Raw genomic sequence first — 26,574 nt, 5'->3', positions numbered from 1 at the left:
GGAGGAAACAGAAATGATTAGTTCATCTTCCGAGTCGTTCGTTCATTGTGTGACAGCCTCATAGGCTTCGATTATGCAGTGTGTGGCAAAAACAGAAATGATTCGTTCATCTCCCGAGTCTTCAGGCCGAATCGTTCGTTTATCACATGATAACGCCTCATAGGCTTAGGCTATACACTGCACGACTTGAACCTGAAGACTTGGGAGATGAACTAATCATTTCTTTTTCCAACACAGACTGCACAGCTTAAGCCTATGGGGCTGTCACGTGATGAACGAATGACTCGAACCCGAAAACCCGAACGACATGAACCCGAATCTCTATTTCTGGTTCAAACTGCATGGTTTCAGCCTATGAGAATGTGATGTAACAAAAGAATGAAAGACTCAGATGGGAGGTGAGGTAAACTAAAAGACTGCATAGCTTAAAACCCTGCTAAGCAGTGAATTAATCATTTCTGTTTCCTACAATTTGGCCTTGGTTGATTTATAATTTTGTCTTATTCTAAATGTGACATGTAATTAGCATGTAACATTGTAATTGTATTCTGCTGAAATGAACGAAATGACTCGAAAAAAAAAATTGGTTCATTTTGGCGAACAAGAATCAAAGATCCAAGTCTGTAAAATGACTTCCCATCACTAGTTGTAATTTTAATGCAAAAGACTCTTTAAAAAGACTCTTTACACAATCTAAATATCCTACAATCTCTGGGAATTTCTTCCTGATTGAAAGACTTTTCTCGATATCCATAATATGCCATTTCTCCCATTTTAAAAAAAGATATTCACTTCCGTTTAAGTATGACATCCTCTTTGTTGGAAGACTTTGACTCTGGAGTAGACACTGATCCTGGAGTAAACTGTGTCCTGCACATTTTAATCAAATTTTAGTCATTTTTAGTCTGCTCGAACACACCCGCTTCCTCTCAGGAAGAGCTCTTAATGATCTGATTTAGTGGAATCAGGTGGGTTAGAGCAGGGAAAGTGTGTTCAGAAACCCTGACGGGGCCAGAACATTCCTGCTGTATGCTTTTTCTGCAGCATAGACTTTTGAGACAATCCCTAAAATAGCTATTAGGCGGTAGAGGGAGTTTAGAAGGCATGCAGCAGCCTCGGTGAAGAGAGAGAGAGAGAGAGAGAGAGAGAAAGAGAGAAGAGCGGCAGCTTCCGTTATGCACAGACAGGCAGAAATATGTCTCTTGCTGAAAAGCAGCAGTCTTTGTCTTCCACAAACACACACTGTACACACACTTTTCCAGCAGCAAGTGCATACGCTCCCACCCCCCAGCAGCTCTTCAGTGGGAAAGTGTGTATGCTGTGCATGATATCCAGTGGGATCCAGCAGTGAGAAACAAAGAAGCAGGAGGGAAATTAGTCATGCATAGAGTCTCACTGCACTCTGAAACCATCAGCAACCTGTGAGTGTGAAAAGAGAACCATATCATCAGAAGAGCTTCCTCTCTGCATCTGCGAGCCTCGTGAAGATTCCTTTGGAAACCTAGAAGAGGAAGAAGTCTGACACTGGAGACACTTGAACAGAATTGCTGATGTGGATCTTGTCAAGGGTCAGTTCTGGGTAAGCATCCATCCATTCTAACACAGCGCTAATACCGTTAGGGGATTAATGAGGGACTCTGCACGCTCGGCTGAGCTCATAAATTGCACAAATGATTGCGGCTTCTTCGTATGAGCTCTTGCAACAATGCTGCAGTTTGCCTTTCCATTATCTACTGCTACTGAGATCGCTGACAGAAATGGGAGCACATTAAATATGCCTTAATGCTTTTGAAGGAATTTTTTCAGAGTTACTTGAAAAAATATGGAATGTACCATGCTTAAAAGTCACTATATTCAAGAATACCAGATGCATGTCATATTGTTTCTTGATTTTGAGACATTTTCCTATTTCCAGTTGTCAAAACTATCAAGAATTAAAAAGAAATTGGTCCAAATGATTGAATATGCAAACCATTTACAAGCTCCACTATACTCAACTTTCTACAACTTTTAAAAAAAATCTACACCATATATCTAAAATTCTACATCACCTCTAGACTGTACTCTTAAATAGGTGACGTTGTGCAGTAATATTTATATATATATTTAAACATATCTATTTAGTATTAGGGTTCTAGCAATATGTACATTTTAAAATTAATGGTGGTGTTTTGATGCCTTTTGATGACAACTTTCCCTGGAGTGCAGGTTCACCAGGTCCCAGTGAGTACATCACAAACATAGAGAACATTTTTTCTTTCATTTTGGGAAGCAGATTAACTGTATTGTACATGCATTTCGGATTCTTTTTACTCTACAAAAAATTCATCATCTCTAGACTGTACTTCTAAATGAGTGATGTTGTGCAGTAATATTTATATATTTAAAGATATCTTCACTGAAAGATTCACTGTATTGTACACACATTTCGGATTTGTTGTTTCAAAAGTTGGTGGATTGATGACAAGACAATAAAGCCAAGGTACGTTGGTGTAATTCATATAGGGGGCATGTGTGAGGTGCCGTGACGTGATTGCACATTCTGCTTGCTGTCCTGTGAAAGTCAGGCAGTTCTCTATCGGTCAAACATGTTTTTTTTCCACTATAGTAAGTATAGTTGCCGTTATGAACCTCTCTCTCATTCCCGGTGGATTTAATCCAGGTTAAAGAAAACACTGGGAGGAGCGAGTGAGTGAGAGAGAGAGAGAGAGAGAGAGAGAGAGAGAGGTATTGGTGCAGGGTAGTTTACTCTTATAGTAGTAGGCTCTTGGGCATTTTTAGAGGAGTGTAGATTAACTTTAAATGTTTATTACACCTCATACAAACACAACACTTTATGATGAATAGCCTCTTTTATTACATGACCTGTTCACTCTACTGTTTGGTACAAAGAAAAGACGTATTGTATTAAAAGCTGTGTATCTCTAAAGCAAAATATGTTAATAGTACATAAAATGCTTGTTAGATTTGCTTGCATTACGATCATGCCGAGTCATATAGGAGCACTGTGCAGTGTTTATATCATCAGTATTATTCTATTCTTATTCTTATTTTCTTTAGCTGCTATCCCATTGCCGCTGTAACTATGCAAATTTACATGCTGTGGGATGAGTAAAAGATTGTCTTATCTTATCTTGTCTTATCTTGTCTTGTCTTGTCTTATCTTATCTTATTCTTACAATATGAATAGAGATAATATTATGGAAAATCTGTACTAGTTTTAGTCCTGTCTGTTTGTCTGTTTGAATGGGAAAAAATTTTGTTACATATCTAATAAAAAAATGTGTGCATTATTGTTCACTGTACCTGCCAGAAAGCCATTTGCTTCATCTATCACTAAAGCAGCATAGCAACTCCATGACTCATCCATGGTGCTTGACCCCTGCCTCTGTGCTTGCAGCTATATTTACATAACTTATTTACATAACTCAGAGACCTGCTCAGGCCAAAAGCCCTGACAGCTTGTGAATGAATTGCAGTGATTGTTTTAAACTGGACTTTTCCTTGATTTTTTACCTCTCATCACATGATTCTCGTTGATGTCTTGTGTAAGCTGAATAGTAATGAGCGATCATCTAAAAAAATAAAACATTAAAAATTTTTTGCAAAAATGTGTGCACTATAAAAGGCGACGATGTGAAAATCCCTCCTTACTGTGGCATGTGTGTGTGATATAACTGCATGAAAGACATTATTCAGCTGATGGTTGAAAAATGCCTGTCTCCAGTTTCTCATTAAAATGTGTTTAAAATGATCAGCAAAGTGTTTCCTGCATCTCTTAAAAATGCATTCTTCCTTTCCCAAATCTGTGTCAAATCTTTAAATAAGTCATCATCCATTTTTAAACCATTTGACTTCATATTTCTTCTGCAATTCATCTGTGAGGACAGGATTACATCTATCTGACTGATTAATAGGTGGAATTGATGCCTCTTGTAATAAATTTACCCATGACTACACTTTTCTGCTACTCCGGCTTCCTGTATACGACCAGGAGTGTGCAGAAATATACACACATCCTTATGTACAAGAAGAAACATACATTTATGCATAAAAATATGTATTCTATAATATACATTATTATACAGGCAGTGGTGGCTCAAGTGGTTAAGGCTCTGGGTCATTAAACGAAGTTCGTGGTTCAAGCACCAGCATCACCAAGCTGCCACCATTGGGTCCTTGAGCAAGGCCCTTAACCCTCTCTGCTCCAGGGGTGCTGTATCATGGCTGACCCTGTGCTCTGACCCCAACCCCCAAAGATGGGATATGCGAAGAAAGAATTTTACTGTGCAATAATGTTTATGTGACAAATAAAGACGAATAAAATAAAATAAAATTAATAAAATTAACAAATTCAGGTCATTAGTGTCCTTTCACATGCTAAGTTATCTGTCACATATACATTACTGCACAGTGAAATTCTTTCTTCGCATATCCTATCCTTGTGGGTCAGGGCACAGGGTCAGCCATGATACAGCACCCCTAGAGAAGGTGGGGTTAAGGGCCTTGCTCAAGGGCCCAGCAGTGGCAGCTTGGCAGTGCTGGGGCTTGAATCCCAATCTTCCGGTCAGCTACCCAGAGCCTTAGTCACTTGAGCTACCACATCTCTTCTGAAGCACAGAGGAAGTTTGTCACTGCCAGAAAAGACTGAAAACAGTGACAGACATAAACACAAGCTATAAGCCTGTCCAGCCTCCCAGTTTATTGCATAGTAGATCACATTCATTTATTCTATTTTTGTATATATTTTATCTTTAAATTCTATTTCAAATCCTTTTCCGAATTTTTCTTGATTTTTTTAATACACTTGACAGTCACATTTCACTACATGCCGTACTGTTTACAACTAAAACAAAAATTCTATAAAAATTATTGCTGAGAATTTTTTTTAAAGAGAAGTGCAATTGCAAACAAATGATTTCCATGAGTGATCAGGTGGTTGTGAGCATGTGCTTGCCTGCATGGAGGTAACGAGGATCCTGCTGAGGATCATGGGAGATTTAGACCTACAGCTGTACCTGGTTACAATAACAATAAACGGTATAATTAGTTATTTATTAGAGGATAGAGGGTCCATTCAGTTGTTTCATTTCCTAAACTGTTTTTTTTTAATCTTTTGCTGGTTTTGGATCATTGATGGCTTATCCCACACACATGAATATGATTCATTCACTTATCACACTAATGGCCCTCACACCAAATTAAAACTTTCTGTCCGCATTAATTTTACATTGCAACACAAAGACCTTCTTACTGACTCGCTGCCAAACCACTGGCAAAAACGCAACGTAATTTAGAGCTGGGTTTATAAATAATTAATTTAGTCTCATGAGAGTGCAATCCGCTGAGCTGATGCTTGAAAGAGAATATGTTGCTGCTGTTGTTGTTGTTGTTGTTGTTTTTCCCCTCAGATGTAACTGAGTGACTCGCAGGTATCACTAGCTGTATTTTTATCATCTATCCTTAATTCCTGGGTTAGAAAGCGACTGATGGAGGATGATTAGCTTTTCTTCCTGCTTACCTGATACACCTGGATCATTTTATTTCACATGACTTTTATTTCACACAATAAGCATGCACACTATACAGATGTTATTAAATGAAATTAATGCATTTCTTGTTTGTTGGTTCAAGTGTCCTATTAAATCCAAACACTCTATGGAGAAAGGCAAACTTTGCAAGTGTTTAATTCAGTGCTGGTGTTTTGGGGGTGAAATGGTGTTGCAGTCAAGTGTGACTTTGACATATCATGTGATATGAGGATCAATGTGCAGAAGAATTTAACAACCAAATATCAGTGTGAATAAACAGCAAAAACGCCAGCAAAAAATGGCACAAAAATAAAAAAGGTGACGCATAGTTTTTTTAGATGGGAGTCTAAACTTGGGGTTGTGGATGTTGAGAGCCAGAGCATCTGTCCAGGTTGGAAATGAAGATGTGTCACTGGTCTGTGTCAAATGTACATTATCTGATTGCTTTCTGGATATTAATGTGTGTGATCACCTAGGTTTGTGTAATTGCTTACCCACTTGTCAAGTAACCTAGCACACACTGAAAATGGTGGATGAATGTCATTCTGAGCGCTGTATTCTAGGGTATGGAAGGAACTTACCTGTTCAGTCCTGTATCATTTCTTGAACCAAGTCTCTTAACTTGGCCACTAGACTGGATGGCAACTTGATAGAAAACAAGTGTGGGTAATAAATCCAGGAGTCCACTAGGTAGGTTTCAAGGAGTTCTGGTGGTTCTGAGCACAGGCTTTGGCAAGGTAGCACTGTATAATACAGACAAAAATAATGTACTGTAAAAATAATGTAATGTAAACTTGTTTTAGAGCAGCATTTATGAACATGAAAATATCACAATGACATCACAATTGGAAAAATATCACAATTGGATTAGTTGGATTAGTTTTAAGTTATTATTAGTTTCTAGCTGGTGTTAGAGATGGTGTTTGTTTCTTCTTGTTACTGATCTAATTCTTCAAAGATTTCAGGTGTTCATCGTGTCTTTGTGAGTAGCCGGTGGTTCAAGTGGCTTGCGTTTCATAGCTCATGTGCAGCGCATAACCCTTCTAAAATCATGAAGCTGGTCCTTTCAGCAACACTGATAATCTGAGTCTACAGATCCTCAGAGGAAATGTTTTACTTCCTAATCAGCCGTTTCCTGACTTGTTCTGATGTTTGTACTTCGCTCTGTGTTTGAGGTTTAAAACCTATTCAAAACGTGTAGTCAAATGAATGCCGTTTGTGTGTGCTGCTGAATATGAAACTAAACACAGTGGGGAATTTGTGCTTCTTTCTCTGTCTGGTGTCTGATGAGCCAAGCATTTTTTTTGCATAAATAAATTTCCCACATATTACTTTCAGATCATAAATGTTCACATTTCTGTGTCTTTTTTCTCACTTTCTGATGTATTTTTATCATCTACAGCGTCCCCTATTGGCCAGTTGTTATGAATCTCAGGCTCAGTCCTCAGAGTGTCCTTTAGATGATGTAATGTTTGTGGAAATATGATGGTGTGTTCAGAAGGTACACTATATTGCCAAAAGTATTCGCTCACCTGCCTTGACTCACATATGAACTTAAGTGACATCCCATTCCTAATCCATAGGGTTCAATATGACGTCGGTCCACCCTTTGCAGCTATAACAGCTTCAACTCTTCTGGGAAGGCTGTCCACAAGGTTTAGGAGTGTGTTTATGGGAATTTTTGACCATTCTTCCAGAAGCGCATTTGTGAGGTCACACACTGATATTGGACGAGAAGGTCTGGCTCTCAGTCTCCGCTCTAATTCATCCCAAAGGTGTTCTATCGGGTTGAGGTCAGGACTCTGTGCAGGCCAGTCAAGTTCATCCACACCAGACTCTGTCATCCATGTCTTTATGGACCTTGCTTTGGTCACTGATGCACAGTCATGTTGGAAGAGGAAGGGGCCAGCTCCAAACTGTTCCCACAAAGTTGGGAGCATGGAATTGTCCAAAATGTCTTGGTATGCTGAAGCATTCAGAGTTCCTTTCACTGGAACTAAGGGGCCAAGCCCAGCTCCTGAAAAACAACCCCACACCATAATCCCCCCTCCACCAAACTTTACACTTGGCACAATGCAGTCAGACAAGTACCGTTCTCCTGGCAACCGCCAAACCCAGATTCGTCCATCAGATTGCCAGATGGAGAAGCGCGATTGGTCACTCCAGAGAACGTGTCTCCACTGCTCTAGAGTCCAGTGGCGGCGTGCTTTACACCACTGCATCCGACGCTTTGCATTGCACTTGGTGATGTATGGCTTGGATGCAGCTGCTCGGCCATGGAAACCCATTCCATGAAGCTCTCTGCGCACTGTTCTTGAGCTCATCTGAAGGCCACATGAAGTTTGGAGGTCTGTAGCGATTGACTCTGCAGAAAGTTGGTGACCTCTTCGCACTATGCGCCTCAGCATCCGCTGACCCCGCCCCGTCAGTTTACGTGGCCTACCACTTCGTGGCTGAGTTGCTGTCGTTCCCAAACACTTCCACGTTCTTATAATACAGCTGACAGTTGACTGTGGAATATTTAGGAGCGAGGAAATTTCACGACTGGATTTGTTGCACAGGTGGCATCCTATCACAGTTCCACGCTGGAATTCACTGAGCTCCTGAGAGCGACCCATTCTTTCACAAATGTTTGTAAAAACAGTCTGCATGCCTAGGTGCTTGATTTTATACACCTGTGGCCATGGAAGTGATTGGAACACCTGATTCTGTTTATTTGGATGGGTGAGCGAATACTTTTGGCAATATAGTGTACATCTATTTAAGTACATTCAGGCAAAAATCCTTTGCCTTGTTGCCTTGTAGCTTATTAACTAATCCGCTAGCCAGCTCTCTGCATCCTGCATTCCAAATTTCATGCTGATCAGATGGACAACCTTATTTCAAAAGATACTAATGACCCTGTTTGGTATATGTGATCCTTAAGCTTAGTAATAGTAATATTATTATTAAAAAAGTTCTTTACTATGTAATTGTAACTTTTTCTAACCATGCAGTTTACAAAAGAAGAAAAAACTAAATGTTGTGCTCAGATTTAAACCTTTCTGCTGGTCATAGATAAAGTAAAGTAAGAGATTTTATTGTCATTGTCTAAATGCAACAAAATTTAGTGTTGCATAATTTAAACATAACATTCAAAGTCCCTTCATTCCTCAATGCCATCATGCCCTTCAAGATCCCTGTGCCTAAAACGGCACTGAGCAGCAGAGCAGTACAATGAACACAGCAGAGGCACTTGAAGTGCTACACACAACCAACACACACACACACACACACACACAATACAGTGCCAGCTTGCCCTGAGGTGGTCTGTACTACAGAGTCCAAAATAGAAATACATAAATACACAGAGAGAATCGCATGAATCAAGATGGATTACAATCTAAGAAGCTCTACTGACCAAAACAGCCTCAGTGAACTCACATGTTATTTATTATTGCAATTAAAAAACTAGACAAAAAACAGCAGAATCCAGCATTCTTTAGAAGGATTATACTTGATACTTGTTGTGGATTTGCCCATTAGGTCACAGTGTGTTCTGCTGTAGGATGTTTCTGCTTCTTGGCATGCAACTTTGAAATAAAGAAAAAGATCCATTTGGAGGTTTGCAGTGAAGGTGAAAGGTAAACGCAGTTAAACTTTAGCAGTGAGTGGGGACTTTTGTAACTCTATAATGATTTATATTTATACCGTGACTGCAGAGTCACTGAGATAAAAGATGGAAGATTTTTAAAGAACTCATGGCTTTGTATAATTAAATATATATAACTTTGTATAATTTCTGCTAGAAGAAGAAGCACAGGGAAATTCATTTCCTTGCATATCCCAGCTTGGGATGTTGGGTTCAGAGCGCAGAGAAGGTTAAGGGCCTTGCTCAAGGGCCCAACAGTGCTGGGGATTCAACCCTTGACCTTCTACTGCTCTGTCCTCTATTTAGTCCAAGGACAGATATCTAGCTGCCCAGAGTCTTGCTGTATTTGACTACATGCCAAAACACATTCAAAATAAATCTCCAGTTAATGGGCTCTCACCTCCAATATCCATCAAACCCTAGCCTCGCATACCTTCTGTCTTGCTGGGTAGCAACTTGTGATGGATCTGAGACACGAGCAGGGTGGGTACTGAAGTGTGCAACGGGCTGCTTGGAACTGAAATGGATGTGTGAAATGGAAGTGCACAAAATCAGTGGGTTGAGTGATAAGAGGTGGCTTGGTCTCATATCCTCACTACGGGTTGCATGACTGCAAATTTTCACTCACAATTCAAAAAAGTAGACTAGTCATCCTTGTCATCTGATTTAGTCTTGTCCTAATCCAATCCGCCAGAATCATATGGCAGCTACCAAACAGGGAGGGTGAAAGCTGTCACATGGTTCCACTGAAACACGTGAATCCAGACAAGCGCATCTTTTTGAACCTTTATTTTAAGCTGCATCACATAGCAGAATAAAGACTGATTTATACATGCAAGATGGTTGCCACGTGTATCCTGCGGTCATTTCATCTGCTGCTTGTGCACGTCCTCAGAAATGAACACAATGCTTCCATGTGTTGAAATACTAGCATAAATAGTGAAAGAGTGAAGCACCATGTGACACCGTGTGCACAACTGACTACACGAAGTAAAGAAGTGTCTCAAATTGCATACTTACTGAGTATTATTAGAGTTGATTTTCTAGATTAGTAAGTATTTTTGAATGTGCAGTACAGGTTGTAAATTTGTGAGGCAGAACGCCATGATGATACAGGTTTAAGGAGAGAGAAATAGAGCACTCTGTTTTGTTTAACGTTGCTGTGCAAGAATTTGCTAAACTTTACAAAGCTAGTTTTAATCCTTAATTTTATTAGTAAAGCAAAAAAGGTCACTATTTTTAAACTGTTTTAATTGTTGCAAATAATGCATCAAACTGCACTTTAATCAAGAATCTTTTGTAGCAGCGGTGAGTTTGAGCAGTATCTGTGCTCAGAGAACAGATGGGCTGAACTAACATGTAATGTGTGATGATTCTCACCTGTGTGTGTTCAGGGAGAGCTTACTTTATGTGAACTTTGTTTTCAGGAGAAAAGAGAACGCTGTGAGAGAGAGAGCTAACAGAGGTCAATCCGGCACATGGTGTGGGAGCTTAGAAAGTGTTGATGAACTTGAGCAAGGAGAAAGCACTGAAATACTGGGACAGAGTGGTGTTTTTTTCTGCTTGTCTCCTTCCCACCCACCTTCAAACACACCCACCTTCAAACACAATACAGTGTTGCCCAGGGGCCATGTGCTGAACTGCTCCAGAACCATCAGATTAAGAATTCCCATGGTGTCAAATGTCGACGACAATGACGACAAATGTCCGTAAGCTGTTTCAGGACCTAAAAGCGTCAGCGATATTCCTCTGGGATTTGACTGCCCCATTACAGGGCCTCTGGATCATCCGGAGAGGACATCTACGTCCTCTCGATGTAATTCAGCCCTTGCTGAAGTTTGTCAGCCCTTTCTGAGCTCCCACTCATGTCAGCTCTATCCCTCTTTTGTTGACGGCAGTCTATTTCATCAGTAAACTCGCAGTGACCACACACAGGTGTGAATTATCACACCTTACCTCAGCCAACCCACCTCCGCTCCGTCCACCACTGGCGCTCAACCACATCCTCTCTGCCACATGGTCTTATACAAATTACACTTCCCACAGCTCCAAAAGCACTCACACATATCAGATCTCAGCTCATAGAATCCTCAGTGCTAGGGTTGTATTTACAGTTAATTTCGTTCTGAGGATGTTGGTGGTCAGTAGCAATTAAATGAAAATATTGTATCAGGAGTGGACTTCTTCTCATGCACACCTAACAGTCAGAGTTATAGCTACAGGACAGGCAACTGATTAACAGAAAGGCCTTGAAAATGTCAAGACTTATTTTACTAGGATGTTGTACATGTTTATTTTGAATTGTCACATTCAAAGAACAAGAGAAAACAGCTGCAAAAATTTTGAGGATGTCACCCATAAAGCCATAATCTAATGTATCATTTTGACATCATTTTGACAAGCAAGTTGATTTTGGTGCCTGGTTTAAAGCTTGGAATATTGATTATTTTGTTCGGTTTCTCTGTAAAATGTTCCATTTATACCAGCTTTATACAAGAACATGGTTAAATTCTTGAATCTGATTAGTCAGAAGATTGCATTACTTTGCCCAGACTGTAGCTCTGGCTGTAACACTGTAATATTCATGTGCATATTCCAATACAGGAAAAAAACCCAAAACAAAATATTTATGAAAGACAGTGCTTTGTGAAGGCAGGAGAAAAAGAGACAAACACAGAGAGAGAGAGAGAGAGAGAGAGAGAGAGAGAGAGAGAGAGAGGTTTTGTATGGGAATGACTGTTATTGTGACAATCACAAGTGATACCAGGAACTTGTCTCTCAGTCACATTCCACAACATTAACTCTTAATGATAAATCATTAAAAGGTGCAATGTCGCGTTCGTTTATAAACTGATCACATCACACCAAGTCTATGCAAAATGATCACAAATTACTGACATTAATTTTATGTCACAGTTTCATGTCAGTTTTAGACATTTCTGCCACTATATGGCCAAATATTTACTTATTTTATTCTTTTTTAAATGAAAATAGTTCCCAGAGAAGCCATGGCTGGATAGAGCCGTGTGTGTTGTCATGATAACGGACTGACAGACTGACTGACCGCTCATAGTAAGTGCAGTAATGGTTTTGTAGTGAACACAGACAAGTGGAGTGATACAAACAGTGGAAAGTCCCAGTGATGTAGTATTTAATGTCCCTGTGATGTATTTAATGTCCCAGGGATGTTGTATTTAATATCTGTAAGGACACACACCAGAGGCACGAGGTGAAGTGGACGCACTTTTATTTTATTTATTTATTTTTTAGGCAGGCAAAGCGTAACTGAAAAGGATCAGAGACAGGCAGGTACTACTTCAAACAGTCTTAATACTCGCCGCTGACGCTAGCGAGAGGGGGCTTTAAATAGGCGCCAAGATGATTGGGTGCAGGTGACGTGATTAGTATTCTGGTGATTGAGAGCAGGAATGTGAACGGCGACGAGGGCGGCTGCGGCCTCGGGATGGTCCGGATGGTGCTGGTGGAATTCGTCGAGTAGAGATGGATCGAGGATATCACGATTCACCCATGACTGTTCCTCTGGTCCGTACCCTTCCCAGTCGACCAGATATTGCAGGCGGCCGCCACGACGCCTGGAGTTCAGGATGTCCCGGACCTGGTAGATCTGCATCGATCTCAGGTGGCGGCGACACCTCGGGCTCTGTGGAAGGAGGGAGAACAGGATTAGCAAATGGTTTAAACAGAGACATGGAAGGATGGCGAGATCTGGTAGTGCTCCGGCAGGTTGAGCTCATAGGTCACTTCATTAATGGGCCGCCAGATGGTGAAGGGACCTATGTAGTGGGGACTGAGCTTTTTGCTAGGGAGCTTAAGCCAGATGTCCCGTGTGGAGAGCCAGACTCAGTCACCCGGATGGTATTGAGGTGTTTTCTCTCCGGCACGAGTCTGCCTGGCTCTTCTGCCGGCGCACTGCGCAGAGCAGGTGTACATGTGCCGATTCCCAGACCCTCTCACTCTCTCAACCAGTGGTTGACCGACGGTATTTCTGATGGTTCACCCGACCATGGGAACAGAGGTGGCTAGTAGCCGAGTACGCACTGAAATGGAGCGAGTCCGGTGGCTTCTTGGCGGAGAGAGTTCTGGGCATACTTGGCCCAAGGGAGGTATTGGCTCCAGTCATGCTGGCGATCGTGGCAGTAAGCTCGGAGGTAACGTGCAACTTCTTGGACTTTCCGCTCAGTCTGTCCATTAGTTTGAGGATGGTAGCCAGACGACAGACTTACGGACACTCCCAGCTGTTTAAAGAAGCCCCGCCATACTCTGGAGACAAATTGCGATCCCCTGTCGGACACAACGTCTTCGGGGAGGCTGAAGTGCCGGAAGATGTGATTGAACAGAGCCTCCACTGTCTCCAGAGCAGTGGGTAGGCCCTTGAGAGGTAGTAACTTGCACATCTTGGAGAATCAATCCACCACAATGAGGATGGTGGTGAAGCCGTTGGACAGGGGTAAGTCTGTGGCAAAATCAATTCCCAGATGGGACCGAGGGACGATGAGGAATAGGAAGGGGCACGAGCTTACCCTCTGGCAGACGGCATGGTGTAGAGGTCACGGCACACACTGGGCATCCTTCCACAAATTGAACTACATTGTGAGTCATGAGGCCACCAATACCTGCCCTTTAGGAGTGAGAGGGTTCTTCATCTGCCTGGATGTCCAGAGCCCGGAGAGGAGTGCAGTGAATCCAGAAGAGAGATACGAAGAGATGTTGGAACATACGTCTTCCCTTCCAGACCTCCCGGCGGCGCGGGCTCATTGGCGGTGGCAGCACGGATCTCCTCGTCGATGGCCCATATGAGAGGGCAGACAAAGAGATCAGGAGGGAGTATGGACGCGTCTTCGTCCTGCTGCGGCTCGGGGGAATGAATACGGGAGAGAGCATCGGCCTTCGTGTTATGGTTACCTGGGCGATATGTGACTGAAATGAAACCTGGTGAAGAATAATGCCCAACGAGCTTGCCGCGGATTGAAGCGTTTATCTTCTTTGAGGTACTGAAGGTTCTTGTGATCCGTGACAACCTTGAATGGATGGTTAGCTCCCTCCAGCCAATGCCGTCACTCTTCTAGGGCCAGCTTAATGGCAAGTAGTTCCCTATTGCCGATGTCATAATTTTGCTCTTCCAGGGATAACTTCTTGGAGAAGTATGTACACGGGTGGACGCAGGCGGTTCACCTCCTCTTTGTAATAGCACCGCCCCTACGCCTGAGGATGACGCGTCCACCTCTACCACAAATGGTCGACAGGGATCTGGGTGCACGAGGGTAGGTGCTGAGCAGAAAGCAGCTTTTAACTTCTTGAAGGCCTCGACCGCTGGAGCCGTCCAGCATAGCGACTTGGGGTTGCCACGTAAGAAGGAGGTGAGTGGCGTGGTGTCTGTACTGAAGTTGGCAATAAACTGATGGTAAGTTTGTGAACCCCAGGAAGCGCTGAAGTTTTTTGATTGACTGAGGTTGCGGCCAGTTCTTCACCGCTTCCACCTTGGATTGATCCATTTGGACGCCTCCTGTGTAGATGATATAGACTAGGAACTGGATGCTGGGACGGTGGAACTCACTTTTCAAGTTTTAGATAGAGGCGGTGATGGCGGAGACGGTCGAGCACCTGCCGAACATGATCGATGTGCTCCGACCGGTTTGATGAATAAATAAGGCTGTCATCATTATAAACAATCACAAACCGGTGGAGCATGTCCCGGAATATCTCGTTCATGAAACTTTGAAATACCGCGGGGGCGTTGGCAAGACCATACGGCATGACTAGGTATTCATAGTGCCCAGATGGAGTGATGAATGCCGTCTTCCACTCATCGCCGCACCGTATGCGGATCAAGTTGTAAGCACTTCTCAGATCAAGTTTGGTGAAAAGGCGAACTTCCCCGTAGTTCCTCGAGTGCTGCAGGAACTAAAGGCAGGGGGTAGGCGAATTTTACCATCAAGGAATTGAGACTCCTGTAATCTATGCACGGCCGAAGCCCACTGTCTTTTTTGGCTACAAAAAAGAAGCTGGAAGCCGCTGGGGAGGTGGATGGGCATATAAAGCCTTGGCGTAGTGCCTCCTGAATATAATCCTCCATGGCTTGTTGCTCTGGGATGGACAATGGATAGATGTGCCGTTTAGACAGGGCACGGGGGGAGATGAAATTCCCTGACACACCAGAGTCGAAGAGCATGGTAACTGGATAAGATTGAGAGTCATAAATTAAAATGGCTTCATGGTAAAGTGGGTTGGTGATGATGGAACTTAGATGGAGGGTACTCACCGCTGGGCGTGGAGGACGGACTGGGCAGGTATGGAGAAAGTGACTGAATTCACCGCAGTACAGACAGAGTCCCTGCTGGAGACGACGCTGATGTTCGACCGGAGATAAGGTGTATTCGGCCATCCGCATGGCTGCCAGCGCAGAGGGATCAGCGTGGGGTGAGGTATTGGATTTGTGGTTCTTCTCAGCAGCGATTGCGGCAAGATGTTGAGATACTTCTTGTGCTTTTTGAATGACTCCAGATCGGCAGGGTTTGTGTAGATTGTCATCTGCCGTCTGAGCTCGGGCTGTAAACCCCGCCGATAGACCGCGAGTAGCGCCACCTCGTTCCAGCCACTAGAGGCTGCTAGCGTGCGGAAACGGAGCGTGTACTCGCGAATGGTGTTCCCGGCTTGCCGTAGGGTGAGCAGCTCGTCATGCACCGAGAGAGTGGAAGCGCTCATGCCGAAGACCACCTTGAAGTGGGCCAAGAAGATGTCCAGGGAGGCGAGTACTAGGCTCTTGGATGTCCACAACGCCTCAGCCCAGTGTCGAGCCTCACCAGACAGTAGCGACAGCAGGAAGGCGATCTTAGCGCGGTCGTTGGAAAACTGCTGGGGAACAACATCAAAGTAAAGTTGGCATTGCATAATAAAGCCCATACACTCCGATACCTCACCGGAGTATACAGCTGGTTTAGCCAAGGGATAAGTCGGTGTGCCCACCACGGACAGTACTGCTTCCCGTAACGAGGCTGCCAGGGCAGTAATCGGATCTGGTGCAGGAGCTGGTCCGGCGTGTATTTGCTGCGAATCCGGCCTGGGAGGAGCGTCAGAATGCAGGGCTTGCATCTTAAGGTGAGTCTTCCTTTAATGTTATGTTTTTTTTTTTTAAATGGGCGAGTATTTCTGTAAGGACACACTCCAGAGGCACGAGGTGAAGTGAACTTTTATTAAACAGGCAGGTAAAAAGGCAAAACTGGTAGACAGGCAGGCAAAGCGTAACTGAAAAGGATCACAGACAGGCAGGTACTACTTCAAACAGTCTTAATACTCGCCGCTGACGCTAGCGAGAGGGGGCTTTAAATAGGCACCGAGATGATTGGGTGCAGGTGACGTGATTAGTATTCTGGTGATTGAGAGCGGGAACGTGTTGCTGGGGCCGGCGTGCCCGTTACAATATCCCAGTGATGTCATATCTAATGTCCCAGTGATGTCGTATCTAATGTCCCAGTGATGTCGTATTTAATATACCAGTGATGTCGTATTTAATATACCAGTGATGTCATATTTAATATTCCAGTGATATCATATTTAATGTCCCAGTGATGTCGTATTTAATGTCCCAGTGATGTCATATTTAATGTCCCAGTGATGTAGTATTTAATGTCCCAGTGATGTAGTATTTAATGTCCCAGTGATGTAGTATTTAATGTCCCAGTGATGTAGTATTTAATGTCCCAGTGATATCGTATTTAATGTCCCAGTGATGTAGTATTTAATGTCTCAGTGATGTCGTATTTAATGTCCCAGTGATGTCGTATTTAATGTCCCAGTGATGTAGTATTTAATGTCCCAGTGATGTCGTATTTAATGTCTCAGTGATGTCGTATTTAATGTCTCAGTGATGTCGTATTTAATGTCTCAGTGATGTCGTATTTAATGTCCCAGTGATGTCGTATTTAATGTCCCAGTGATGTCGTATTTAATGTCCCAGTGATGTCGTATTTAATGTCCCAGGGATGTCGTATTTAATGTCCCAGTGATGTCGTATTTAATGTCCCAGTGATGTTGTATTTAATGTCCCAGTGATGTTGTATTTAATGTCCCAGTGCACATTTGCAATGCCATTTATCCTAATTAGTGAGACAGAAACAACTTGGTATACAACCCACACCCTGTTCTGTTGTATGCTCTAGCTTTATATCTAGCATGAAGAATATAATGAAAATGTGTTTAGACAGTTATCCTAAAGTTGGATGACAGATTGTATATAATCTAACTGTATATGTCTATAGTTTGGATTAGGAAAACTGAAAAGCAGATTCTTTATATCACCCCTTGTATAATCATATATTAAAATACACTTGCTTTTTAAAACAATTACCTCCTGTATGTATATTGTGGCATGTCTGAGTCTTGAGAAAAGGAGGCACAGTGGCTTAGTGGTTAGCAGGTTTGCTTCAGGCTGCCAGGGTTAGGGGTTTTCCCGTCTCTGCCTTGCGTATTGGCATGTTCTCCCCGTGCTTCGGGGGTTTCCTCTGGGTTATCCACTTATTTAACTGGTCCAAAGTGGTGTGAGTAAGATGATTGGCATGTCTAAATTTTTCATAGTGTGTGTGTGTGTGTGTGATATTGTGCCCTGTGATAGATTGGTGCTCCTTTCCACCTCCTTGTACCCCTGGGATACACCCCAGGTTTCCAATGACCCTGTGCAGGATAGGTGCTTGAGAAATTGGATGGGTAGATTGAGGATTAATGATATAAGCATCTCAGTAACATCTGAGGACAAACTGTCAGTAGGGGCCCCTGTATTGTTCTGGAAAAGAAACCCCAAAAATTGCATCTGTGCAATAATAATGTATATATTTATAATATTTTATAGCAATAGCCACAATAGGTGATACACAGGGCCCAGGCACACATCCTAAACAGGGCTGTGTGAAGCCTCTTCTTGTTAATTTTTTTTTTTAAAAGGACAATAAATTAGTACACGGTTGTAACTCAATGACTAGGCTTTAAAATGTCTTCCAAAAGCCGACTGGCTGAAGTTGGCTATGGTTTAAAGCAATACGACCATTACTGGTAAATCACTCACAGCACATCAGTGACACCAAATTTGGGCTTGACTGCGCTCACAGATGCCCACAGCTGCTTAAACCTTATGTATGACCCAATTTGATATTTTTTCAAGTATGTGAAGATATGCCAAATATTCTAGGACCAGTAGGAAAAGTTTGCATTTTAGGCACATTATCTCAAAATCGAAGTGGACGGAGCTTAATTGCCAAACTTGCTATGGATTTAAAACTTGAATATGAAATAGTGGCCAAAATGTTAAACACTGGGTTATAGTACAAAAATCTCCCTTGGGAGATTTCACCTACTGAGGAAATCTCACGTCAGTACGACCTACAGTTTGCTCTGCATGCTAAATTTTATTCCGCAAACATAACAATAATAATAATAATAATAATAATAATAATAATATATATATATATATATATATAAAATAAAATATAAGAAGGCAAAATGAATACATAATAAGAATAGAATTATTATGCCCTGAAAACATACTACAAACATTAATAAACAGTTAATAACAAGCAAGAAAATAAAATACATTTTTGGCATGAGTACCCATTGCCTTTAATGTTGCATCCAATGGGTTCCATCTTGGAGAACGTCTTCAGACTGCTGAGTTTCATTTGCTTCAGAAATATTCAGTGATTAAAAATACATTAAGAATGATGCTTCATTTAGTTTTGTTTAGTAAATTCAGGCAAATGTGCTTCACACTGACCACCTTGCATATCCCTGCTCAGTACCTAAGAAGTAAAATGATGCATGATCATTAATCTCATTTTCTCCACTTCACTGACTTGGTGTTCATGCTCTCGGCTAGTTTCAGGTCCTAGTAGAGAATAGCAGGTACTGGCACTCAGCCAAGTGCCCCATATGTTGAATACAATGATGTAATGAATTATTAAGTTCTTTCTTAATGAATGAAGCTTCAGGGTCTTCTGTTACCGACTGCGATTTCCCATCGTTCTATTCCAGTAAAGGTGATAATAAAATTCACAAAAGTAAATAAAATTGTCTTTAGTGGCCACATTTAGGGTAGATTTAGGGACAGTAAAGCAAAACCATTATTCATTAGCAGTAATGGATTATGCATGAAAGTAATGAATAGTGAAAACCTTTTAAAAGTCCATACACTGTATATGCTCAGTGGGGTTGGAGAAAGTTGGCAGGGTACAAAAAAGGAATTTTAATTTCTGTGGCCAAAGCCTGAGTGAGTCCTTTTTATGGTAATGGAATCTAAACCATTGTGTTGCAGCTACTGTCTAATAACAATCGTGCACCCCAGTAGTGTGTTATGAAGACCTGTGTTGAGTGAACGGCCCTCTGTGTTACCCGATACAAGGTTAAACAAGAAGCAGGTCATGTGTTTGGGTTACCAAAGATGGAGAGGGTTGAGGAAGGGGGTCTCTCTGAAGCCTCATCTCTCAAAGCTCAATCGTTAAAGTAGGAAACTTTTTGCAATTTTGAAGGAGAGGTGAGTCGAGGTGTTTTGGCTCAAATGGTGACAGGTCACTTTGTGACATTTGCCTTTGCACAAACAGGTGAGTTAAATACTTAAATACTTATCCTGTTTTTTTTTGTTAATTTAGTACAGCTCTTTGTTCATTGTTAGTTAACGTCCTCACAAATTGCAGCAGAAAATGAACTAAATGTTTCAAACACTGAACAAATGTCATTGTCTGATTAAATGGATTCATTACATCAACAACATGGTTAAATAAAATGAATTTTAAAATGTAGGATTTGTGAGTGATTTAATGAATGAATGAAAAGTGCTCTTAAAGAAATAAAGCAATAGTTGCAATGAATAATGCGGCCAATTGTCACCGTTCTTCTTCTTACCTCATACACACATTGAACCACAGTAATCTGAATTGCAGCTATCTGATTTACAGCTTGTGACCACAGGTGGAGATACAGGTATTCTGCCATTCAAAGCTGATTAGCAGGCCTGTGGTTCAGTGGTTTTACACTGTCATATCATGTACTGATCTTCACAGAGTCTTCTCCACAGTTTGTTTGCTGCATACTGAGTGGAATTGTGCTCATGTTGTCAGTGTCTATATCTCTTGGAAGCAGATGGTAAGCAACAGTTTTGAGCTCACTGCCTGAGCATCAAGCCTCTCGAGTATGCTGTGTTTGACTTACACACCCCCAGGCTTTTACTTTCAACAGAACCCACCAGAGGAGCATGAGGATGCAATGTCTGTAGCTTTGTCTATGGCCTCAGCAGCATGGCGAAGGCTCTGGGCTGTTAACTGCTACAGGCTCTGGGTTGTTAACTGCTACAGGCTCTGAGCTAGCCATCTTTGAAGATTTGATGGTTGTGGCACATGTTGAATTTTGAATGTGCTCTTTTTCAAAACACCTTGATTTAACAGACATTTTGTTAATGCATTCCAAGCCAGATTTGGACAAACCTCAAGTCACTTGTGCATTAAAATGTTCATTCTGCATTATATAACCTTGACAGAAAGCAATGGAGCAGCATAACCTCTTTTTAGTGAGGCCTTTAAAAATGAAATGATTGGGTTTCTCAAAAAAGTGTGAAATAAAACATATAAGCAGTTTAAAATAGCTTGTATCTTTTTACAACATCCGCTGACCCTGATCTCTTTCCCATCCATCTCATTAAGATAAATGTGTTCTATAAGAGTTATATGAGGATATTTAAAGCTGCATTGCTGATGAATTGACTGATGTTTTTTAACAGTGGTCTCAGATTTTTGGCTGACACTGTAATATTGACAATACACTACTTAGATATTTATTTGGTTACTTGCCATCTTGCCTAACTTATATCATCATACCAGTCTTTAATATTAGTCTTTCAAAATGTTTTGTAGATGATAGTTTGTTTTGAATATGTTGGAAAAGCAGATGGTGTTAATAGTGTTAATGTGGTTTTGTCTCTAGGTATATGGTGCAGTGATCCAACCTGAATAAGGAAGATAAAGGGCATGGCGGGCATTACTGCCTTGGGTTTGCTGGGCCTTCTACTGCTTCAGATCACAGCTCCAGTATGCCATTGCCAAGGTTGTCCACAAGCCTGTGACTGTGTACCCCAGAGAAAGTCTGTGAATTGTCAGAACAAGCACCTGAATTCTTTTCCAAATGGAACTCCAGCTGACACAAGATCGCTAGACATGAGTAGAAACCAGTTGCGTTGGGTTGAGCATGGTGACTTGGAAGCCTACACACGTTTGGAGGACTTAGATCTTAGTGAGAATCTCATCAGTGTGCTTGAGCCCAATGCTTTTTCCAGCTTGCTTAATCTACGTGTGTTACGCCTGCGTGCCAACCAGTTGAAGCTGGTGCCAATGGGTGCCTTCTCACATCTTGCCAATCTCACAGTTTTGGACTTGAGTGGAAATAAATTGGTCATATTGGTGGATTTTACTTTCCAAGATCTTCGGAGGCTCCAACAATTGGAGGTGGGCGACAATGATTTGGTGTATATATCAAACAAGGCATTCCTGGGCTTGACTGGTTTACGAGAACTTACTATTGAGAGGTGCAACCTGACCTCTATCTCAGGACAAGCTCTTTCCTATCTCCGTGGCTTGGTGTCACTACGACTACGCTACCTCAATATTGTCTCATTAGAGGAGCAGAACTTTCATAAGCTAGGTGGACTGCGGGGTCTTGAGATTGACCACTGGCCATTTTTAGAGTACATTTCCCCATATAGTTTCCAAGGCCTCAGTTTATCCTGGCTTTTCATTACCAACACCAACATTACTACAGTTCCATCCGGTGCACTTCGTAATCTTATCCATTTATCCAGTCTGAATCTGTCCCACAATCCCATTTCTGTCCTTGAATCTTGGGCTTTGCGTGATCTGGTTAATTTGAAGGACTTACACCTTGTGGGCACCAACCTGATGTGCGTGCAGCCTTATGGCCTTGGAGGTCTGCAGCAGATACGTTTACTTAACCTGTCCAACAATAGGCTAGCAACACTAGAAGAAGGCTCTTTTCACTCTGTAAACACCTTGGAAATGCTTCGGGTTGATGGTAACCCTCTGTCCTGTGACTGCCGTTTGTTGTGGATCTTGCAGCGTCGGAAGACCCTTAACTTCGACGGCAAATTCCCAGTTTGTGCAAGACCGGTTGAGGTGCAAGGTAAAGCTCTCAGCGCCTTCTCTGACTCAGCACTCCTTGACCACTTCACATGCCAGCGACCGAAAATCCGCAACCGCAAACTACAACAGCTATCTGCACGTGAGGGTCAGGTTGTATCATTTTATTGTCAAGCAGATGGAGACCCAACTCCAACCATCTTCTGGATTTCACCTCAGCGCCGCCGGATCACTACTAGAAGCACTGGTCGTCTTATAGTGTTGCCAGAGGGCACTTTAGAAATCCACTATGTCCAAGTAACAGATAGTGGAACCTACATATGCATTGCCAGCAATGCAGGTGGCAATGACACCTACTTTGCCACATTAACTGTCACTGGGGTTCCCTTGGATGCCGGTCTTTTAGCAAATCGCACCTATGTAGGTGACCTCAATGACAGTAATCTGAATGACACACGGGTCTTCCTAAAGTTCACATTAGACCTCAAGACCATTTTGGTCTCCACAGCAATGGGTTGTATAACTTTTTTGGGTGTGGTCATATTCTGCTTCTTGCTTTTGTTTGTGTGGAGTCGTGGACGTGGACAGCACAAAAACAACTTTTCAATGGAGTACTCTTTCAGAAAGGTGGATGGCCCGTCAACCAGTGGAGGCCAAGGCGGGGCTCGAAAATTCAATATGAAAATGATATAGAGGTATAAATCAAAGGTCTTCTCAAAGGTGTCTTCTGTGTACAACTGGTAACTAGGTGTTACACAGAAGATCTATATGATGTATGTGTTTTTTCAGTATTTTTTTCATAATTGTATGTTTTATAAACAGTTTGCCTACCATTAGCACAACATTCTAAAGAGACACTTAACTTATACCAGCAATACATTTATGCCCTGATTTACTAAGACCTCAAATAAAGCGTTTATATGTGTGCATTTTGATAATTTGTGTGTCCTTCTTGTTGTGAAGTTAGTGGGGTCGCAGGTGACTACTATCTATGGTAATAACTTGCAAATAAAATTGCATGTGCTAATTGTAGGATAGACAGGTTGAATTTATATCTCAATGATCCTTTGGAAGACTAAACATACACGTGCCACAGATTCTGTATGCATGATTGTGAGTATTATGCAGTGGTCAGGAAAAAAAACAAGATGCAAAAAATTATATGTAGACATAATTGTATGTTTTGTGAATAAGCTGTTTTGTGAAAAAGTTTGTCACAGACAAACCTTTAGTAAATCAGGGCCTGTGTTCTAGGTTGTGGAACTTTGTTCACATGTAATGTATATTTATACGCAAAAGTTCTGTTTGAACATCTCCTATATAGCCAGTGTTTTTAGTACAAGTTTGTTGTAGATGTTTATTTTATGATTTCTGCATTATTGAGTCACTACAAAAATATTTCCAAACAATACGTTTCCAACATAAAATGAAAAGTTACAGAAAAAATGTTTGCATGTCAGTAAAGAATCAATGAAGCAAGTGTGATGGTGAAAGTCTCCCGAAGATCCGCAGCAAGTTATTCGAAATGCTCAGTAAAACATATCATCCAATTTTCTTATAACATTGCACGAGTTGTACCCCAAACTACTGATGTCTTTTCATTGCAAAAAAGGTAAACTATGTATATGTACTGTATATACAGTGCCTTAAATATCATCAGCTTTGTTTGGATTACAAATTCTATCCAGCCAGTATTTTGCCACATTCCAATATGCTTTTAAAGGAAATTTCTGAAGTCAAAATTTTTTAATTCACAGCAAAATACTTGGTAGAAACTTCATCAATGACCATTACTTAAATTTGCAGAACCATCTCTTTGTCTTCATTTGTCATTTAGAAAAATAAATAAAGAGCACCTGACTTGGGTTGATTTATTTAGTCATTATTTACACAGCCATCTTCTCACAGACAAGATACTGAAGGGGCTATACATGAATTCTACATTAGGGGTAGGACCTTGTCCGATGTATGCCATATCATGCCCACCATCTGTGGCCAGAAGTGCTGGTTTCCAAGGCTTCAGTTTATCCTGGCTTTTCATTACCAGCACCAACATTACTAAAGTTCCATCTGGTGCCCTAATCTTATCCATTTATCCAGTCTGAATCTGTTCTTTGCATGATCTGGTCAATTCCTTCAGACTTACACCTTGTTGGCACCAACTTGATGTGCATGCAGGCTTAAGGAGGTCTTGGCGGTCTGCAGCAGATACGCTTACTTAACCTGTCCAACAACAGGCTAGTAACACTAGAATCTGGTTCTGTTCATTCTGTAAGCACATTGGAAATGCTTGGTTTTTGCCTTATTTATGCATGAAGTTAACATTTACAGCTCCTGGCTCCAGCTGCTAAAGAGGATAGATGGAATGTCAGAAGTCAGAAGCCCTGGTTACTGCAGTTTTCCATCTCCATCTGCTGGATCTTCACATCTTTAAATAACCTGCTTCAAGAAAATTCCTAATGACTGCGCTATAAAGTACTAATGTGCTGACAATAGAAAAAAATTTTTTTTCCTCTATTGGTCCATGAAGAGAATTTTTGGACACCTGGGAACTTCTCTCTGAGACCAAGCTTCATCTCTGACCCAACAGCAGCAAGGTCATATTTCACTGAGAGGGATATGGCACAGAATGCTTCAGTAACCTGAGATGTGGTGTATAAGATTGCACACACTGTTACAGTGTGGTTTGTTTGTGCTCCAAAAAATACTTCTGATGCTCTTCTAAAGCATACTTACATTGCTATTTTTTGACACTGTGATCTTCTGTTCTGTTTCCCATCTGTTTGAAAGGAGAGGAAGCTCTGCTTCATGTGTTGCAGCACATATAGCTGCTTCGAGCTGTTGGTGTTGATGATGTGGTGTTGTTTTAATCTGTCTGCACTAAACTGATCACTGAGATGCACTTTGCATAGACATCTTTGATGTTAGGGCACACAGTCAAGAATGAATTCAGTCTACAGAAGTAGCCTCTCTTAGGTATATTTGCTCATCTTTGCCTACTTTTTAACAACGCATCCTGATGTTATGACTTCAAAACAGGGTCATTTAAAAAAAAAAACTCTTTTGGTTATATGATTAGAGGTGGGGTCAAAGGGGTCTTTAGGGATGCTGATCAGGTGCAGACAGATTCAAATTTCATAATAACATTCCAACTAAATTGTTGTTTCAAATATAAAAAAATTTAAATACATACAAGGAAAAATATCTTTGAAAAACCTAATTTGTTTCAGCAAAATTTTAGGGGTCAGACTGCGGAACAAAGGTACAATCCATAGAACATGCAAACTCAAATTTTCAAAGGGAGTTTATTTGATGTATGAGTACTAAACTTGCTGTCACATTGAAATGATTCCATTTCCATTTAGACATTTATATAGAAAGTTTTATGAGGGGAGTAGTGTTTTGCACTTCTTTATACACCATTCAATATTTGTGCCTAATTTCTATACATTTTTGCACATTAATCAAATAGATTCATGAGATGGAGGTGCAGTGGATATAATAAGTCTACACACTGGTTTCAGACATGTGCACACCCTTTTCTAATGGTGCAGGTGGCTGTGCTCAGAATTAAGCAGTCACATGCAAACTCCTGTTAAATGCAATGATCCTATACCAGGTGATTCTGATTAACCCCAAATAAAGATGGTCTGTTTCTGGAGGATTTTATTTGACAACATCTTGATTTCATCCGACTGCTGGACCACAAAGAGCTTACATGTACTGTGGAACACCATGAAGGCCATCATCAACAAGTGAAGAAAACAGGACACAGCATTGACATTACAAAGACAGGATGTTTTTTTGCTATATCACATTTGTTGTTATTCTTTTGGCTGCTCCCTGGTTGGGGTTGCCACAACGGATCATTTGGTCTGCATGCTTTAATTAGGAACAGGTTTTTGTGCCGGATGCCCTTTCTGACGCAACCCTCCCATTTTATCCAGGCTTGGGACCGACACTGAGAGTTAACTCTTGGGGCCACTGATGTTTGTTGACTTCTGAGGTTTATTGCTGGAGGAACAGAATGATTAATTAGATAAAATGTCATACTCGCCTGTTACTGGCATGTTATTTTCTACATCTGTGGAACTGTAAAGTTTTTAAATTGCAATTTTTTGATATAGCATCATTTGTTGATTGTAAATTATGCCTCAAATGATTAAACAACAAATTTGTGTGAACTGCTCTGACTGCTGTCTAACATCCGGCCAAAAAGCATGAGCGTATCACACTTATCGCAAGTATTGGTGCATTGAAAATTACA

The 26,574-nt window shown here is 41.5% G+C and overlaps 1 protein-coding gene across 2 annotated transcripts; it reads left to right on the top strand.

Annotated features, from left to right (window-relative positions):
* The first annotated feature begins 1,094 nt into the window (after positions 1 to 1,094).
* On the top strand, positions 1,095 to 26,490 carry lingo3a (leucine rich repeat and Ig domain containing 3a). Of its 2 annotated transcripts, none has more exons than XM_058400274.1 (2): positions 1,095 to 1,579; positions 21,142 to 26,490. In XM_058400274.1, exon 2 carries the CDS (start codon positions 21,186 to 21,188, stop codon positions 22,998 to 23,000), a length of 1,815 nt encoding a protein of 604 aa, XP_058256257.1. In that variant the 5' UTR covers positions 1,095 to 1,579; positions 21,142 to 21,185; the 3' UTR covers positions 23,001 to 26,490. The 2 variants fall into 2 exon arrangements, with proteins under 2 accessions (XP_058256257.1, XP_058256258.1); XM_058400275.1 differs by lacking the exon at positions 1,095 to 1,579 and adding an exon at positions 15,898 to 16,278.
* Positions 26,491 to 26,574: the final 84 nt, after the last annotated feature.

This window comes from Hemibagrus wyckioides, linkage group LG10, assembly GCF_019097595.1.
Source record: "Hemibagrus wyckioides isolate EC202008001 linkage group LG10, SWU_Hwy_1.0, whole genome shotgun sequence".
NCBI classification, from domain to species: domain Eukaryota; kingdom Metazoa; phylum Chordata; class Actinopteri; order Siluriformes; family Bagridae; genus Hemibagrus; species Hemibagrus wyckioides.
This window is presented reverse-complemented; position numbering and strand designations above follow the sequence as displayed.